Source organism: Bombina bombina, chromosome 2, assembly GCF_027579735.1.
Source record: "Bombina bombina isolate aBomBom1 chromosome 2, aBomBom1.pri, whole genome shotgun sequence".
Taxonomy (NCBI): domain Eukaryota; kingdom Metazoa; phylum Chordata; class Amphibia; order Anura; family Bombinatoridae; genus Bombina; species Bombina bombina.
In genome coordinates, this window is record NC_069500.1 from 613,213,671 (window position 1) to 613,233,628 (window position 19,958).

At 38.3% G+C, this 19,958-nt stretch overlaps 1 protein-coding gene across 1 annotated transcript in view; it reads left to right on the top strand.

Moving 5' to 3' along the window:
* VLDLR (very low density lipoprotein receptor) overlaps nt 1–19,958 on the top strand; it is a 95,027-nt gene that overhangs the window by 53,437 nt on the left and 21,632 nt on the right. The window contains exons 5-9 of the mRNA XM_053702541.1: nt 10,286–10,657; nt 11,671–11,793; nt 11,898–12,020; nt 16,525–16,644; nt 16,729–16,854. Of these exons, the coding sequence (XP_053558516.1) occupies nt 10,286–10,657; nt 11,671–11,793; nt 11,898–12,020; nt 16,525–16,644; nt 16,729–16,854 (864 nt within the window). The remainder of the gene's footprint in view (nt 1–10,285; nt 10,658–11,670; nt 11,794–11,897; nt 12,021–16,524; nt 16,645–16,728; nt 16,855–19,958) is intronic.

Consider the following 19,958-nt stretch of genomic DNA (forward strand, 5'->3'; position numbering starts at 1 on the left):
CACAAGGAACATCATCGGTTCCTAAGGTTTGCATTCCTGGACAAACATTACCAGTTCGTGGCGCTTCCTTTCGGATTAGCCACTGCTCCAAGGATTTTCACAAAGGTACTAGGGTCCCTTCTAGCGGTGCTAAGACCAAGGGGCATTGCAGTAGTACCTTACCTGGACGACATTCTGATTCAAGCGTCGTCCCTCCCTCGAGCAAAGGCTCACACGGACATCGTCCTGGCCTTTCTCAGATCGCACGGCTGGAAAGTGAACGTGGAAAAGAGTTCTCTATCCCCGTCAACAAGGGTTCCCTTCTTGGGAACAATTATAGACTCCTCAGAAATGAGGATTTTTCTAACAGAGGCCAGAAAGACAAAACTTCTGGACTCTTGTCGAATACTTCATTCCGTTCCTCTTCCTTCCGTAGCTCAGTGCATGGAAGTGATCGGGTTGATGGTAGCGGCAATGGACATAGTTCCTTTTGCGCGCATTCATCTAAGACCATTACAACTGTGCATGCTCAGTCAGTGGAATGGGGACTATACAGACTTGTCTCCAAAGATACAAGTAAATCAGAGGACCAGAGACTCACTCCGTTGGTGGCTGTCCCTGGACAACCTGTCACGAGGGATGACATTCCGCAGACCAGAGTGGGTCATTGTCACGACCGACGCCAGTCTGATGGGCTGGGGCGCGGTCTGGGGATCCCTGAAAGCTCAGGGTCTTTGGTCTCGGGAAGAATCTCTTCTACCGATAAATATTCTGGAACTGAGAGCGATATTCAATGCTCTCAAGGCTTGGCCTCAGCTAGCGAGGACCAAGTTCATACGGTTTCAATCAGACAACATGACGACTGTTGCGTACATCAACCATCAGGGGGGAACAAGGAGTTCCCTAGCGATGGAAGAAGTGACCAAGATTATTCTATGGGCGGAGTCTCACTCCTGCCACCTGTCTGCTATCCACATCCCGGGAGTGGAAAATTGGGAAGCGGATTTTCTGAGTCGTCAGACATTGCATCCGGGGGAGTGGGAACTCCATCCGGAAATCTTTGCCCAAGTCACTCAACTATGGGGCATTCCAGACATGGATCTGATGGCCTCTCGTCAGAACTTCAAAGTTCCTTGCTACGGGTCCAGATCCAGGGATCCCAAGGCGGCTCTAGTGGATGCACTAGTAGCACCTTGGACCTTCAAACTAGCTTATGTGTTCCCGCCGTTTCCTCTCATCCCCAGGCTGGTAGCCAGGATCAATCAGGAGAGGGCGTCGGTGATCTTGATAGCTCCTGCGTGGCCACGCAGGACTTGGTATGCAGATCTGGTGAATATGTCATCGGCTCCACCTTGGAAGCTACCTTTGAGACGAGACCTTCTTGTTCAGGGTCCGTTCGAACATCCGAATCTGGTTTCACTCCAGCTGACTGCTTGGAGATTGAACGCTTGATTTTATCGAAGCGAGGTTTCTCAGATTCTGTTATCGATACTCTTGTTCAGGCCAGAAAGCCTGTAACTAGAAAGATTTACCACAAAATTTGGAAAAAATATATCTGTTGGTGTGAATCTAAAGGATTCCCTTGGGACAAGGTTAAGATTCCTAGGATTCTATCCTTCCTTCAAGAAGGATTGGAAAAAGGTTTATCGGCAAGTTCCCTGAAGGGACAGATTTCTGCCTTGTCGGTGTTACTTCACAAAAAACTGGCAGCTGTGCCAGATGTTCAAGCCTTTGTTCAGGCTCTGGTTAGAATCAAGCCTGTTTACAAACCTTTGACTCCTCCTTGGAGTCTCAATTTAGTTCTTTCAGTTCTTCAGGGGGTTCCGTTTGAACCCTTACATTCCGTTGATATTAAGTTATTATCTTGGAAAGTTTTGTTTTTAGTTGCAATTTCTTCTGCTAGAAGAGTTTCAGAATTATCTGCTCTGCAGTGTTCTCCTCCTTATCTGGTGTTCCATGCAGATAAGGTGGTTTTACGTACTAAACCTGGTTTTCTTCCAAAAGTTGTTTCTAACAAAAACATTAACCAGGAGATTATCGTACCTTCTCTGTGTCCGAAACCAGTTTCAAAGAAGGAACGCTTGTTGCACAATTTGGATGTTGTTCGCGCTCTAAAATTCTATTTAGATGCTACAAAGGATTTTAGACAAACATCTTCCTTGTTTGTTGTTTATTCAGGTAAAAGGAGAGGTCAAAAAGCAACTTCTACCTCTCTCTCTTTTTGGATTAAAAGCATCATCAGATTGGCTTACGAGACTGCCGGACGGCAGCCTCCCGAAAGAATCACAGCTCATTCCACTAGGGCTGTGGCTTCCACATGGGCCTTCAAGAACGAGGCTTCTGTTGATCAGATATGTAGGGCAGCGACTTGGTCTTCACTGCACACTTTTACCAAATTTTACAAGTTTGATACTTTTGCTTCTTCTGAGGCTATTTTTGGGAGAAAGGTTTTGCAAGCCGTGGTGCCTTCCATTTAGGTGACCTGATTTGCTCCCTCCCTTCATCCGTGTCCTAAAGCTTTGGTATTGGTTCCCACAAGTAAGGATGACGCCGTGGACCGGACACACCTATGTTGGAGAAAACAGAATTTATGTTTACCTGATAAATTTCTTTCTCCAACGGTGTGTCCGGTCCACGGCCCGCCCTGGTTTTTTAATCAGGTCTGATAATTTATTTTCTTTAACTACAGTCACCACGGTACCATATGGTTTCTCCTATGCTATTATTCCTCCTTAACGTCGGTCGAATGACTGGGGTAGGCGGAGCCTAGGAGGGATCATGTGACCAGCTTTGCTGGGCTCTTTGCCATTTCCTGTTGGGGAAGAGAATATCCCACAAGTAAGGATGACGCCGTGGACCGGACACACCGTTGGAGAAAGTAATTTATCAGGTAAACATAAATTCTGTTTTTATCCTCTACAGTGCAAGGTGTTTGGTGTTTTTCTTGGGTATATAGCAAAGCAAAATCACTAGCCTACCAAACACCAATTTTAGCTTTAATCTTGATTATATGTATTCAGAGTGCACATCTTGTAACATAAGCAGATATTTTAAGTGTAATATGGTACAGTATACCCAGAGGCGTAACTAGAAACCACAGGGCCCAGGTGCAAGAATCTAAGGGCCCCCTACCCCACCCAAATAATTTGTCAGAACTTACCTGAAATTGATTTCTTTCATTAATTGGCAAGAGTCCATGAGCTAGTGACGTATGGGGTATACTATCCTACCAGGAGGGGCAAAGTCTCCCAAACCTCAAAATGCCTATAAATACACCCCTCACCACACCCACAATTCAGTTTAATGAATAGCCAAGTAGTGGCGTAGGCGTAAAAAGCATCAACAAAGGAAATTTGGCAATTGTGCTTTATACAAAAAATCATAACCACCGTAAAAAGGGTGGGCCTCATGGACTCTTGCCAATATGAAAAATTAATTTATCAGGTAAGTTCTTGCATAAATTTTCTTTCATGCAAGAGTCATTGAGCTAGTGACGTATGAGATAGCAATACCCAAGATGTGGAACTAGAGAGGGAAGGATAAAATAACAGCCATTTTCTACTGAAAATGAATCCACAACCCAAAATGTTCTCATGATGAAAAGAAAAAACTTAATCATAAGCAGAGAAATCAAACTGAAACAGCTGCCTGAAGAACTTTTCTACCAAAAACTGCTTCTGAAGAAGCAAATACATCAAACCGGTAGAATTTAGTAAATGTATGCAAAGACCAAGTCGCTGCTTTGCAAATCTGATCAACTGAAGCTTCATTCTTAAATGCCCACGAGGTGAGACTGATCTAGTAGAATGAGCAGTAATTCTGAGGCGGGGCTTGGCCCGACTCTAAATAAGCCTAATGAATCAAAAGCTTTAACCAGGATGCCAAAAATGGCAGAAGCCTTCTGACCTTTCCTTGAACCAGAAAAGATAACAAATAGACTAGAAGTCTTTCTGAAATCTTTAGTAGCTTCAACATAATATTTCAAAGCTCTTACCACATCCTAAGAATTCTTTGGAAAGATCCTTACATTCTTTGGATTAGGACACAAAGAAGGGACAACAATTTCTCTAATGTTAAAATTCACAACCTTAGGAAGAAATTTAAATGAAGTCCGCAAAACTGCCTCATCCTGATGAAAAATCAAAAAAGGAGATTCACAAGAAAGGGCAGACACTTCAGAAACCATTCTAGCAGAAGAGATGGCCAAAAGGAACACTTTTCCAAGAAAGTAGTTTAATGTCCAAAGAATGCATAGGCTCAAACGGAGGAGCCTTTAAAACCAAATTAAGACTCCAAGGAGGAGAGTGATTTACTGACAGGCTTGATACGGACCAAAGCCTGTACGAAACGGTGAATATCAGGAAGCTTAGCAATTTTTCTGTGAAATAAAACAAAGAGCCGAGATCTGTCATTTCAAGGAACTTGCAGACAAACCTTTATCCAAACCATCCTGAAGAAACTGTAAAATTCTAGGAATTCTAAAAGAATGCCAGGAGAATTTGAGAACACCATGAAATATAGGTCTTCCAAACTCTATGATAAATCTTCCTAGAAACAGATTTACAAGCCTGTAACATAGTATTAATCACTGAGTCAGAGAAACCTCTATGATTAAGCACTAAGCATTAAATTTCCATACCTTCAAATTTAATTTGAGATTCTGATGGAAAACCGGACCTTGAGACAAAAGGTCTGGCCTTAATGGAAGTGGCCAAGGTTGGCAACTGGACATCCGAACAAGATCTGCATAACAAAACCTGTGAGGCCATGCTGGAGCTACCAGCAGCACAAACAATTGTTCCATGATGATCTTGGAAATCACTCTTGAAAGAAGAACCAGAGGCGGAAAAATATAAGCAGGTTGGTAACACCAAGGAACTGCTAATGCATCCACTGCCTCCGCTTGAGGATCCCCCTGGACAGGTACCTGGGAAGTTTCCTGTTTAGATGGTAAGCCATCAGATCTATTTCTGGAAGTCCCCATATCTGAACAATCTGAGAACACATCTTGATGGAGCGACCACTCCCCCGCATGTAAAGTCTGATGGCTGAGAGAGTCCACATCCCTATTGTCTACACCTGGGATATGAAGCACAGAAATTAGACAGGAGCTGGATTCCGCCCAAGCAAGTATCCAAGATACTTAATCATCAGGGTGGGACTCAGTCCCCAAGCTATGAAGAAAATATGCCACAGTTGTGATATTGTCTGTCTGAAAACAAATTAACAGCTTTCCAATAGGGGCCAAGCTGAAGAGCCCTGAAAATAGCACAGAGTTCTAAAATATTGATTGGTAATCTCGCCTCTTGAGATTTCCAAACCCCTTGTTCTGTCAGATCCCCAGACAGCTCCCCAACCTGAAAGACTTGCATCTGTTGTGATCACGGTCCAGGTTGGAAGAACAAGAGGCCCCCTGAATCATACGATGGTGATCTAACCACCAAGTCAGAGTTGAACATTAAGATTTAAGGATATTAATTGTGATATCTTTGTATAATCCCTGCACCATTAATTCAGCATACAAAGCTGGAGAGGTCTCATATGAAAACGAGCAAAGGGGAGCGCGTCCAATGCCGCAGTCAGACCTAAAACTTCCATGCACATAGCCACTGAAGGGAATGATTGAGACTGATGGTTCTGACAAGCTGAAACCAATTTTAATCATCTCTTGTCAAAGACAGTCATGGACACTGAATCTGTGGAAACCTAAAAAGGTGACCCTTGTCTGAATCTGTGGAAACCTAAAAAGGTGACCCTTGTCTGAGTAATCTAAGAACTTTTTGTAAATTGATCCTCCAACCATGTCTTAAAGAAACAACACTAGTTGATTTGTGAGATTCTGCAGAATGTAAAGACTGAGCTAGTACCAAGATATCGTCCAAATAAGGAAACGCCACAATACCCCGTTCTTTTATTACCAAGAGAAGGGCACCTAGGACCTTTGAAAAGTTTCCTGGAGCTGTGGCTAGGACAAACGGTAGAGCGACAAATTGGTAATGCTTGTCTAGAAAAGAATCTCAGACTGATCTGTATGAATCAAAATATGAAGATATGCATCCTGTAAGTGTATTGTGGGCACATAATGCCCTTGCTGAACAAAAGGCAGAATAGACCTTATAATCACCATTTTGAAAAATTGGCACTTTTACATATCGATTCAACATTTTTAGATCCAAAACTGATCTGAATGAATTTTCTTTCTTGGGACAATGAATAGATTTGAATAAAACCCCAGACCCTGTTCGTGAAACAAAAATGGCATGATTACCCCAGATCTCCAGCCCTGAAACACACTTCAGGAATCCTGAGCCTTACTGGGTTTGCTGGAATGAGTGAGAAAAAATCCTCTCACAAGCGGTCTTACTCTGAATCCTATTCTGTACCCCTGAAAGACAATACTCTGAATCCAATGATTTTGGACTGAATTGATCTAAACATCTTAGAAAAATCTTAATCTGCCCTGTACTAACTGAGCTGGAATAAGAGCTATACCTACATGCTGGCTTTAATCTCTTAAAGGGACAGTCTAGGCCAAAATAAATAGAGCATGTAATTTTAAACTATTTTCAAATTTACTTTTATCACCAATTTTGCTTTGTTCTCTTGGTGTTAGTTGAAAGCTTAACCTAGGAGGTTCATATGCTAATTTCTTAGACCTTGAAGCCCACCTCTTTTCAGATTGTATTAACAGTTTTTCACCACTAGAGGGTGTTAGTTCACGTATTTCATATAGATAACACTGCTTGTGCACGTGAAGTTATCTGGGAGCAGGCACTGATTAGCTAGACTGCAGGTCTGTCAAAAGAACTGAAAAAAGGGGCAGTTTGCAGAGGCTTGGATACAAGATAATCAGAGGTTAAAAGTATATTAATATAACTATTGGTTATGCAAAACTGGGGAATGGGTAATAAAGGGATTATCTATCTTTTAAAACAATAAAAATTCTGGTGTAGACTGTCCCTTTAAAATAGCTTGGATTTATTTCAATTTGAAGAAGGCTTCCAATTGCAAACAGATTCCTCAGGGAAGAATTAGATTTCTGTTCCTTATTTAAGAAAACAAATGGTTAGAAGTTTTAGATTTACCCTTAGATCTTAATCTTGAGGCAAACTCTTTTCCCCAGTGACAGTTGAAATTATTGAATCCAACTGTGATCCAAATTTATTACCTTGGAAGGAAAGAAATAGCAATCTCAACATAGAAGTCATATCAGCATTCCAAGATTTAAGCCACAAAGCTCTTCTAGCTAAAATAGCTAAAGATCTAGATTTAACATCAATCTTAATATCAAAGGCATCACAAATCAAATTATTTGCATGTTAATAATGCTAGACAAATCATGATCAGATACTTGTTGCAGCTTCTTCAACCTTTTGGTTGGAAACATTAGCGCATCAATAGCCAAAGACATTGCAGGCCTAAGACCTGAAAATAAATAAACTCTCCTTAGATAAGATACAAGTTTCCTATCTAAAGGATCTTAAACGAAATACTATCTTCCATAGGAATAGTAGTACGTTTAGCAAGAGTAGAGAGAGCCCCATCTTTATGGGTTTTTTCCCAAAACTCCAATCTTAACTGCTGGCAAAGGATACAATTTTTTTGAAAACCTTAAAGAAGGAATATTACCAGGCCTATTCCATTCCTAAGAAAACATATCAGAAATGGAATTAGGAACTGGAAAAACCTCTGGAATAACAGGAGGTTTATAAACATAATTTAAACGTTTACTAGTTTTAATATCAAGAGGACTAGTCTCCTCATTATCCAATAATTAACACTACTTTAATTAAAATAGAGTACATTCATTCTTGTTAAAGTAGATTTGTCAGTGTCAATATCTGAGGAAGGATCTTCTGAATCAGATTTTCATCAGAGGAGGATAATTCAGTATATCGTCAGTCATTTGAAATTTCATCAACTTATGAGAAGTTTAAAAAGACCTTTACATTTATTAGAAGGCAGGATGGCAGACAAAAGCCTTCTGAATAAACAGCAATAAATTGTTCTAATGCACAAAATATAACTGTGAATTTATAAGTTTAAAGAACAGGCAATGTACTATTACTGTTGGACACATTCTCTGCATGTAAAAGTTTATCATGACAACTTATTACAAACCACAGCATTACAACAAATGTACTTAACTTTAGAAGAACTGATATCAGTTAGCAGGATTCCAACAGTGACTTCTGAGACAGGATCAGAATGAGACATCTTGCAAATGTAAGAGGAAAAAACAACATATAAAGCAAAATTATCAATTTCCTTATGTCCGTTTCAGGAATGGGGGGAAAAATGCAAACAGCATAGCCCTCTGAAAGAGGGGGAAAAAAGGCAAGAGGCATATAGGAATGGGGTTTAAAATGAAAATATGTCTCCAAGTATGATGCACAAATTTTTTGGCGCGAACATCCGGAAATGAGACATGTCATTGAAGACGCAACCTTGTAAAATGACTCGGCGTTAACAGACGCCGGAAATGACATTTGCGTCATCGAACGTTAATTCCCGCCAAAAATGACGCAATATATAGTTTGGCATTTTGCGCCCTCGCAAGCCTAATTCTGCCCACGAATTTAAAATGTCAGTCAATTTGAAAAGACTATACCCCAGGTAAGAAATGTTTTCCTAAAAAATGCATTTCCCAAATATGAAACTGACAGTCTGCAAAATGAAATATACTGAAACTTGAATCATGGCAAATATAAGTACAATACATATATTTAGAACGTTATATTAATCCACCAGTACTGTATAAAGTGAGTTAGTGACAGTCTGTAATCTGCCGGTGAGATGGCTGGCCTGACCCTATCTGCCCCAGTACTTTAAAGTGACCACAGTAGTCAGTGACATGGTCCAGCCCCCCCGTACTGTATATTGGGGTTACCTCCTGTCTCTTAAAATACAGAACACTTATAAGTTACACATGCTGCAGGGAGGAGTATGAATAGTGATGTCCAGAAACACAATACATGTTCCCCTCTGCACACCCTGCAGCATGTGTAACTCATAAGTGTCCAGGAAAACATGGCTGAGATTACAACCCTAACTCTATATAGTGACACTGTTTATCCCTGCCCCCCATGCTGTAGTAACAAGGTCTGTAATTTGCTGTTATACACGCATAGTCGCATACTTACAAACACTAACCCCTGTAGTCAGATGCTAGTAAAGCATGTCACATCAGTGGCAGGTCAATATTTTTTAATAAAAAAAAAAAAAATTAAGCTGGGGCCCAGTCGCAGTTGCGACCTCTGCACCCCCTGTAGTTTTGCCCCTGAGTATACCTTTAACAACTTTAAGTCCTCTCACTGAAAATCCTAGTATAAATGTGTAGATATTTTTGTCAATGCACCTAAAATTATAAATGGTTTAAGTCAGTCAGATCATAACTATTTTTTTTAATTTTTTTTTTTTTAAGATCTGTAGAGCAGGAAGAAGCAAGCTTTGAACTTTCTGTCCCCACCTATTGACAATAATTCAGTAATGAAGTTGTCTCTCTCTGCCAGTTGTAAAGAGAACTTAGTAAAGGCTTCCTGCTGTGCTAGAACTCAAGCATGTTTTAGGGAATGCTGTGGGCTAAAAGATTAAATTATATATTTGTGTGTGTTTTAACCCAAGTAAGAAAATGGTAATATGGGACAAACCTTTAACCTTCATTCCACCAGTTAAATAAATCAACATACCAAACGGAGAAAAGGTCTGCTAAAATAATGCATGGAGATCACGCGTGCTTGGCCCTGGAAGCCCACTTCAAGATTATTTAAAGGGACACTAAACTCTAAAACTTGTCTAAAAAGAGTCCCTTATTGCACATTTCCCCCAGTCTTGCACAGAAAATTTGGTTACATTATCCTTTTTACCTCTGATTACCTTGTATCTAAGCCTCTTGACCCCCCCCCCCCGATCACATGGCTATTGACTTGCATTTTAGACAATTTGTGCCCACTCCCATAAAGTTGTGCATAACACGGCAAATAAAAAAAGCACGTGGTAAGAGGCTGTCTATAGTGGCTTAAAATTAGCCAGAAATTTAGAAGTTTAAATGTATAAAGTATATGAATATAACAATGTTGGTTGTGCAAAGCTGTGGAATGGGTAGTAAAGGCATTATCTATCATTAAACCATAACAATTTTGGTGTAGACTGTCCCTTTAAGTACTTGGCCCTCTGTGGCTTAATCAGAAAAATGCTCAACGTTGCACTAGTCGTTTGTATTAGTGTTTCAAAATGATTACTATGGGTGCAGTTTGCAGACACCATAGTGTACTGTTATAGACTTCTATTTTGCTTTTTTTTCCAGGGAATATAACGTGTAGTCCAGCAGAGTTCACTTGCTCAAATGGACGCTGCATTTCTAGCAACTTTTTCTGCAACGGCCACAATGACTGTGGGGATGGAAGTGATGAACTAAATTGCGCTCCTGCTACATGTGGTGCCCATGAATTCCAATGCAAGAACTCCACCTGTATCCCTCTCAGTTGGGTATGTGATAATGATGCAGACTGCGCAGACCATTCAGATGAGTCCATGGAACAGTGTGGTCGCCAACCTCTTCCTCCCCAGAGGTGTGGGATCAATGAGATTCCCTGTGGTTCTGGCGAATGCATTCATAAGAAGTGGCGCTGTGATGGAGATCCGGACTGCAAGGACAAGAGCGATGAGATCAATTGCCGTAAGTCTTAATATAGGAATATCTTAAACAATGAGGTTTTAAAGGGATATGAAAAACCTCTGAATCGCAAAAGAAAAAAACAGACTAAGCTTTTTTTTTTTTTTTTTAATAAAGCTTCCAGTTTTCTATTCAATTTGCTTTGTTCCCATGATATTCTGTGTTAGAGATACCTGGGTAGGCATCTGGAGCACTACATGTACTGCCATCTAGTGCTCTTGCAGATGGATAACATTATTGCAAAATTGCTGCCATATAGTGTTCCAGAAATTGGCTGGTTCCTAAGCATATGTCCCTGCTTTTAAACAAGTTTCTAAGAAAAAGGAAAAAATTATAATAGCGCATGCAATTTTAAACATCCAATTCACTTCTATCTGATTCATGAGCGAAAAATTGTTTCATATCCCTCTTACGTGTCAACTAACCAACCAGATTGTGACTCTAACCAAAGGCCTGTGTTTCTTCATAATCTTCTAATGGTTATCTGATATAGAAACTATTATCCACTTGACCAAAAACACACTATTTCCTAATTATTAGATATTGGTTTTGGTCCTTAGAACTTCCCAGTGGCACTTAATTAAATAGTGCACTATTTTCTGCTTCTTAAAGGGACAGTAAACATTGTTATATATAAAATATTTTGTGATGAGTAGTAAAACTTTGTTATATACGTTCATGGCTTATTTTCCTCCTTTATCATGTAATTCAGCTCATTTTATTTTTCTTGCAGTTAACTCTGTAGATTAATTTGATACACATGCTAATTTTTTTTTGCGTTTAAAGATGTTAAATTGTAAGCAATTTTTTTTTTTTTTTTTAATGCCCTTTTTTATTTCTTGGTAAAGGGCATCCATAAATTCTTTTTAAAAACATTGCCCCCAGAGTTAAGTTGTGGAAAAAGCAGATTAAATTTAATAGCCAAATTTTACTAGACAATATAAAATTGAAATTTTTTTTTGTGTTTTGTTTAGTTATACCTCAAATGTAAAACTTTTTTTTTTTTATTCCTATAGCTTCCCGTACATGCCAGCCAGACCAGTTTAAATGTGTGGATGGAAACTGTATTCATGGCTCAAGACAATGTGATGGCGTGAGAGACTGTCTTGATGGCACAGATGAAATCAACTGTAAAAATGGTGGGCACAATAAATTGGCATTATTTGCAGTATGTCTGCAGCAAAAAACAATAAGCTCCTGTCTCATGGTTCTTCCTCATTTTCCTTATACTGGCTGTCTTCAGTCAATCAGTGCTCAGGACCTGGTAAATTCAAGTGCAGATCTGGCGAATGCATCGAAATGCATAAGGTTTGCAACCACGAGAGAGATTGCAAAGACTGGAGTGATGAGCCTATAAAGGAATGTGGTAAGTTTGTCTAAGATCTAATTGCTTGACTCTGATGAGCCTTTGAAGATCCGTTAGTGAATAGTGATTTTTTTTTTACATAGATACATTTATAGATATCTTCTTTTTGTCATGTTAGCACACGCCTCACTTAAGCTCCACATGCCTAAATTTTTCTAAGCCATACATACCCATTTATGAATATATAAATGGAGACCTTTACATAAAAATGCACATTTTAGGTGGATGCATGGTTGTGACTGCGCAAGAAGCGGAAGTTTTACAGTTTATAACCGTTAAGTAGCCGCTTATTAAAATGATGAAACTGAGACCCCTTCCTGTCCCTCTACTCTATAGCTTGTGTCTTTGTTAGATTGTCTAAAGTTTGGATACACAGCTAACATCCGTACTCTTACGTGCAAGGGTCTTGCTGCTGTTAGTATTAATTTTTTTTTTTGTAAAGTATGTCACATTAGTAAGTGCGCTGCAAAATCCTACTTATTAAATTATTTTGGCAATAATTGGGTTAAAATTTCTAAAGGACAGACTGAAGCCTTATGTAGCCAGTGCAGTCATGTCAGACTAAAATAAGTTATTGATTTAATCAAAGTCTAACTCAAATGATTTGTGCACATCAAGGGATCTTGAGATGTTGCTGTTTAAGTGTATACCTCTTCATAGGTCATTCAGCTGTGGGACACTGCTTTTTGCACCATAGATATCAGAATATCATCTAGCCAATCACTTTCCTGGTCTTCCATAACCCCCAACAATTACCTTAACAGTCCTTTTAGTATCCACTTTATTCAATAGGATTGTAAACATTTTCTAGTGATTTTCTTCAATTGTGAGTTGAAGAACTTTGAGTAGGTGTCATTGAGGGCAATAGAATAGTGTCAATTAGTACAGTTGGAATTTGCAAGGTCAGTCTCTTCACCCCAACTGAAATTTCTCGACTGTTGCCAATCTTGGTCAGTCTCCCCTTTTTTTTTTTTTTTTTTTTTTTTTTTTTTTTCCCCCCCCTAGCTTTCTTACTGGCAGGACATAGTGCTGCCATCTAGTGCTCTTGCAAAACTGCTGCCATACCAATGGTACTCGACAAGGGTTTCATTGACCCCACTTATTTTCACCATGGAAGTGCTTGCATCATGTATCTGATCAAACAATCTGAGGGTATAAAAATGATAGGGAAAAAACTAAATTAATGATGTATGCAGATGTGCTGTTATCACTCGCCTTTACTCCATTGTCTCTCCGACACCTTATGAAAGAGTCAGAAAAATATGAGAATCTTCCAAAAGTGTCTCTTAATGCCCAAAAGACAGAAATGCTTAATGTATCTATGGCTCCTTCTGATTTTACTCTAAAGAAAATATTACCTTACAGATTACATCCATCACTAAGATTTCTAGGAATAGAACTTGCAGGAAACCACCATAGCTTGTTTGTATATTGAGCAATTTTTGATAGTTTAGATCAAACACTAAAAAAATGGTCATCCAAAAACCTATTGTGGTGGGCACGAATCCAAACAATCCAGATGACATCTCTCCCCAAAATTGTATTCCTGTTTCAAGCCATTCCCATCTTTGTCATCCAAATGCATTCATAAGTTACAAGCTAGCATTAATACATACATTTTGGGGATCAGTAAAACCAAGAATACAGAGCAAGACATAATATAAATATCTTTACAAGGGTGGGTTGGGCTCTCCCAATATTAGAACGTTCCACAAAGCCAATGTTTTGCAAAGAGTCAAATTGGCATACTGGTGCTAAATCAAAAGCATGGGTAACAATAGATTCCTATAGTCTGAATTTTCCACAAGTGGGGGCTGCTTTGATAAAAATCTTAGACCTACCTCAGATTATATAGCAATATATAAACCTATTTAATTATTGGGATAAATTGCTAAAAAAAAGCAAGGAATATCTTCTCTCCTTTTGTCTCCTATATTTTCTAAATAGTGAATTTTTGGGAGCCGCTTTCTCTAAAATTCTCATCAACTTTGTGGGGAATCAATCCCCCATTGCAAAACTATTAGAATAGTAAACTCTAATAAATGACACACTGAATCAAATTGAGCATATTTTAACCATGAGCTGAAGAATTCTCCATTGTCTGGGACAGACATCTGACTTCCTTCATTCTCAACACAATTTGAAAGGTTATGCTTAGACGGGAAACCTATAAGGGGCACACTGTTAGCTAGACGATGCATGTTAGAAACTCATACCAGTAACTTACCTACATAGACAAATGGAATGCTGAACTCGACAATCCTATTTATAAGACTAGTTCTCTTTAGATGCATTCACAGATGTTAGAATTAAATTTCAAAAATTTTGACCCGCTGATATTTGACGCCAGCTCGCCTTAAACTCGTATACCCCCATAGTACAAATGCTTGCTGGAGAGAATGTGGATGTGTTGGAAATATGATGCATGTTTGGAAGTACAGGGGAATACAGCCTTTTGTGGAATGCTTAGGGAAATATTTGTTCGGAGACGGCTATGTTCTTAGGTTCACTCAAGCAGTTCAGAATGCCAGACCACCTAGTACCTGTAAAATAAGAATGGCTCTTTCAGATTGCCATAAACTGAGCTAAATCTATTGCACAACACTGGAAGAAAAGTTCCTCCCACTAAACAATTATGGACAGCTAGAATAGAGGAATTGATACTGGAGGGATATGGTTATTTTAGCAAACAAGATTTCTTCCATATAACATTTTTTTGGGAACAATGTAATCAAAGGTTTAGTTGCCAAGCTGAGAATACTATGGGGATCCCCATCCTTCGACACTATGTATGACTTTAAATTGATGCAGAAAATGTTATGAAACACTAATTTTTCTTTTATTGTCTTGATGACTTGTAATTCTGAAAATCTTAAAGAATCTATATAAACAAAACTGCTTTCATAGACCATTCCAAAAATGGTCTGGCACATAAGCATATTATGGCCCCCCCTTTTCAACAAGAGAACAAAAAATTTGTAGTAAATTAGAAAGTTGTTTAAAATCAAATTCTCTATCTGAATCATGAGAATTTTTGTTTTCATGTCACTTTAATTGGGGTTTTAGTAGTGGTGATTCAAAATCATTCCACTGGCTCCAATATGGCTGGAAAGTCAAAATTGAAACTTTCATTTTTCTGATAGAGCATGTCATTTTAAACCACTTTCCAATTTACTTCCATTAACAAAATGTGCAGTCATTTTTATATTTAGACTTTGAGTCACCAGCTCCTACTTATGTTCAAGAATTCACTGAAACTTGTATGGATTTGTGATTGGCTGATGGCTATCACATGGTACAGGGGAAGTGGAAATAGAAAACTTTTAAAATTGTCAGTCTGAACTTCAAATGAGTTTTTTTTGTTCTGATCATTTTAAGTTGTCTATTTCCACTGCCCCTGTACATGTGACAGCCATCAGCCACTAACAAATGCATATACACATATTCTGTGAATTCTTGCACATGCTCAGTAGGAGCTGGTGACTAAAAAAAAGTGCAGTCTATTTAAACTTTGAATCGGAAGTTAATTGGAAAGTTGTTTAAAATTGCATGCTCTATCTGAAAAATGAAAGTTTAATTTTGACTTGAGTGTCCCTTTAATTTATTCTGAGCATTGACTAGTTAGCGCAAACATGGAAAGGCTTCTTCTGTGATCTAAGGCATCACTGAGTAGTATGGCCATATTGAAGTGTGCTTTCTACTTTTGAGAGATTCTAGAACATATACTAACTTTACACAAGACTAACCTAGGTGGAATCATTGGTCATCTCAGCAGGTCCTATTCCAGCAGTGGAGAATGTAACGGCTGTAGTAGTTTGCTTTCCTAGAGTGGTCTCTCCATTCCTCTAAACTAAGTGCAAGTGTATTCCTTCTGTGGCATGTAATTTAAAAAAACTTACAACAAATAGGCCTTGCTTAGGACTTACTCTAGATGGGATGTTGAGAGAATATCCTCATTCAAATGCCTTTCTGAGTGTTGGCTTGATAATTCAGTGGTCACCAGTTTCCACCATTAAGTTCTTTCACAGAATGAACATGTTTCATATAACTTCATGTAATAGACACTAATAGATTTTTAGTGCATATTCTTTATAAGTATAAAAGCTTTTAAAAACTTGGCAATCTATTTATTTAGCACTGTTGAAGAGGTTAGGCTGGACACTCACTAAAAGTGGCTGGGAAAGCAGGAAGAGTAGACACTCCCCCTACCCTGCATGAGAAAAGACTAATTACACAAACAGGAGAGAGCCGGAATCTAGACTCCTAACTAAGGCCCAAAGTATAAGATGTAGACTGGAGTCTGAAAATCAGCACAATGTTTGGGGAAACACTCCCGGATGGGCTATATAAATGCATTCTCTACAAAACCTTTATGCAAAAAAATCTAGTGGACAATGTCCCTTTAACTGTACACACAGCACTGACCTTTATTACCATTTTAAGGTTTGCTGCTATGCAGTAATTGTCTAGAGCTGGTTAAAAAAAAAAAAATCTTGTCTTCCAGATTTGCATGAATGTCTGGTGAACAACGGTGGGTGCTCTCATTTTTGCAGAGATCTACCTATTGGGTATGAATGCGATTGTCCAGCTGGTTTTGAGCTGATTGACCGGAAAACATGTGGCGGTAAGTCCCTTGTTGATGAAGGTGCAAAGCATAAACTTTCATTTTACAAAAAGTAATACTGCTAATGACTTGCTTTTACCCTAGATATTGATGAATGTCAAAACCCTGGTATCTGTAGCCAGATTTGTGTGAATTTGAAGGGAGGCTACAAATGTGAATGCAGCAAAGGTTATCAAATGGATCTGTCCACTGGTGTTTGCAAGGCTGTAGGTAAGTTATGCATTCAGTTTCTATGTTTAAAGCAAGAACCATATACATGTAAGTAAACGAATGAGGAAAAAGGAATGCTGAGGCTTGAAGTAGATGAAATCAAGTTTTATTCAGGAGCAGGCTTATCAGACACTTGGTAGGCTCCTATCTAACGCGTTTCGCGCATGGGCACATGCGCTTCATCAGAGATAATGGTCTCTGCTGGTCAGGATCCTTATAAAGGTGTGGTGGCCAATTAGGAGGGATATCTTGTTAACCCTTTTGATGGTTGTAAACTTTCTCAGATTTGTTTACTATTAATGTCGTGCACAGCCGGTTTAATGATCCTGAGCAGCAGAGTACATAAACAGATGGTATGTTAAACAGATATTTGAATACACAGTACTTGTTAACAAACAATTTTCCAATGATTGATTTTGGAATTGTTCCAATGCTTTTACATTGCCTTAAAGATTAGTAAAAAATAATAATAATAATAATGGCTTGGTGGAAGGGAGCTACAAATAAAAGTGGGTGTTTATAGATGGATAGGTATTTTTCATATTTTTAAAAGATGAAACAGTTATAAAAACACCTTAGACTTTGTCTGCTTTTAGGTGAACCAAAGCGGTCACATGCAATAGAAGACTTTGTATGTCTCTCTTTAAAACCACAGCGATGTGTTTCTTATTGTATTTTAAGGATGGCATAGTTACTCTAGAGTGTGGTAGACTTTATCTGCTAGTGTTAAAATAAACAAAAATAGTCACTAGCAGGGAGAAAGCATTATGTAGCTCTCTATGAATCCACAGTTGTATGTAGCAGCTATTGTGTAACTTACTCTAAAGCAACAGCTATGTACAAAGCATGATTATTCGTTAAAATGATTAATAACATTTCTAGGACATTAAAGAAGTATCTAAATAAGCACTTTATTGGCTATGGAATCTATATGAAACCCCTATCTATTGTGATGTTATATATAGTATATTTCTCATATTTTGTTATGAAACTATAAAAAAGTTTAAAAGTGTTGGTTACTACTGTACTTATAAATCTAACCCTAAAGAAAAAATATTGGGTTAGTTTAAATAGTTGGTTCATAACTTAATGGTTTCAACATGTAAGTAAATGTGTATAGTTTAATGTACTCTTCAGTGTAGTTGCAATCTTTTAGGATTGAGAAGAGCATAACCAAACTCACCTTGATTTATTGGTGTCCACTCCAACTCTTCTGGAGCTCTGCACCAAAAACTACTGCCGTTAAACATTGTCCTAGCTCAAGTCAACTTCTGCTTCTTGAAACATTAACTTTAGCAGCCAGATTTTCAACATGCAGCTTACAAACACTTGCTTCTTGGGGCTATGGTGTTGCTGGAAAGTTTAAATTAACAATGGAAAATACCAGTAGGCCAGTTTGTGCGAGGGTTTTTTTTTTTTTTTTATATATAGCTTTGGCTTAAAGGGACAGTCTAGGCCAAAATAAACTTTCATGATTCAGATAGAGCATGTAATTTTAAACAATTTTCCAATTTACTTTTATCACCAATTTTGCTTTGTTCTCTTGGTATTCTTAGTTGAAAGCTTAACCTAGGAGGTTCATATGCTAATTTCTTAGACCTTGAAGCCCACCTCTTTCAGATTGCATTTTAACAGTTTTTCACCACTAGAGGGTGTTAGTTCACGTATTTCATATAGATAACACTGTGCACGTGAAGATATCTGGGAGCAGGCACGGATTGGCTAGACTGCAAGTCTGTCAAAAGAACTGAAAAGGGGCAGTTTGCAGAGGCTTAGATAAAAGATAATCAGAGGTTAAAAGTATATTATAACTGTTGGTTATGCAAAACTGGGAAATGGGTAATAAAGGGATTATCTATCTCTGGTATGCACAGTGGATAATGCTGCAAGATAGGGTCTTAATTGTTCCTATTTTGTTCTAATAAAACATCTGTAAAAAGAAGTCAGGGTGTGTATAGCAGGCTTGCTATGCAAGACCTTAGTGTTTATTAAAATGGGTAGACATTTCTCTCCTAGCTGGAATGTAAATGGTCTAGAATATGAATTGCAGATAAATAAGAATGCATTCCTTCTAAAGAGATTGCATTGATTTTCTTAGATTTATTTTCTTAGAAAATTTTTTAGTTTTCAGAAAATAAATCTGACAAGGGATAACTGCACTATTACACCAGGAGCAGAGCTTATCATACACTTGCATTGCAAGCAGTAGTTGAAGCAAAACCAAATATAACCAAAATATTATGACTGTCACTATACAAAGCATGCTCATTAACAGGACAGGATTTTTTTTCTTCTTTGCAATGCCTTTTTAGCTGAAACAATTTTGACTTTTTTTTTTTTTTTTTTTTTTTAAAAAGCTTCAAACCTAATCTAAAATAGGCCTTTAAACGCACAGGACGAGATTACATATGCGGCATAAATTTCAGCGCAACTGCTGAAACCCACGCTGCTCGTAAATTCATCTTGTGAATCACACATACTGCACCGGCAGATTATCAGATTTACAGCAGTTTATGAACTGTAGAGGTTAAGAAATGTGTGGAAATGCACATTTCTAGATTCTATTGGAGAAAACTAATGGCACTACCTTTTGAAAAAGCCTTGACGGCGAAACACGTAAGAGGCGTCTGTCTATTTTAATAGGTAATTGGGGACAATATTTCAATACTAAGAGGGAAATATGTTTAGTTGGCTTAATCCACTTTGAATCGTGACCCCAGCAACACAACCAATTCTTTGGCAATAATATAGTGGTAATGGGTTTTCGAAACCCCCACTGGTTCATTTCAATGTTTTGCCTAGAACATAATTATGCTTCATGTATTCAAACACGCCCAGTTGTGAAATTTCATAACCTAACTGTTCTCCAGTAGCCCAAGTGTTTTACAAACTGTTTAGCATTACTTGGGGAAATATTTAACCCTATGCAAACTATTTCAATACCCTAAATTTGTTAACAGTGCTACACAGCAGTTGTGACATTGTATTTTTCTAATAACTATTTGTGTTTTTATCACATCACCTATTTTTAGTTTCTCGACTTTGAATAAATAAAAGGTAAAGTTTTGACAATAGATCAAAAATACTGTTACACTGAAGTACAT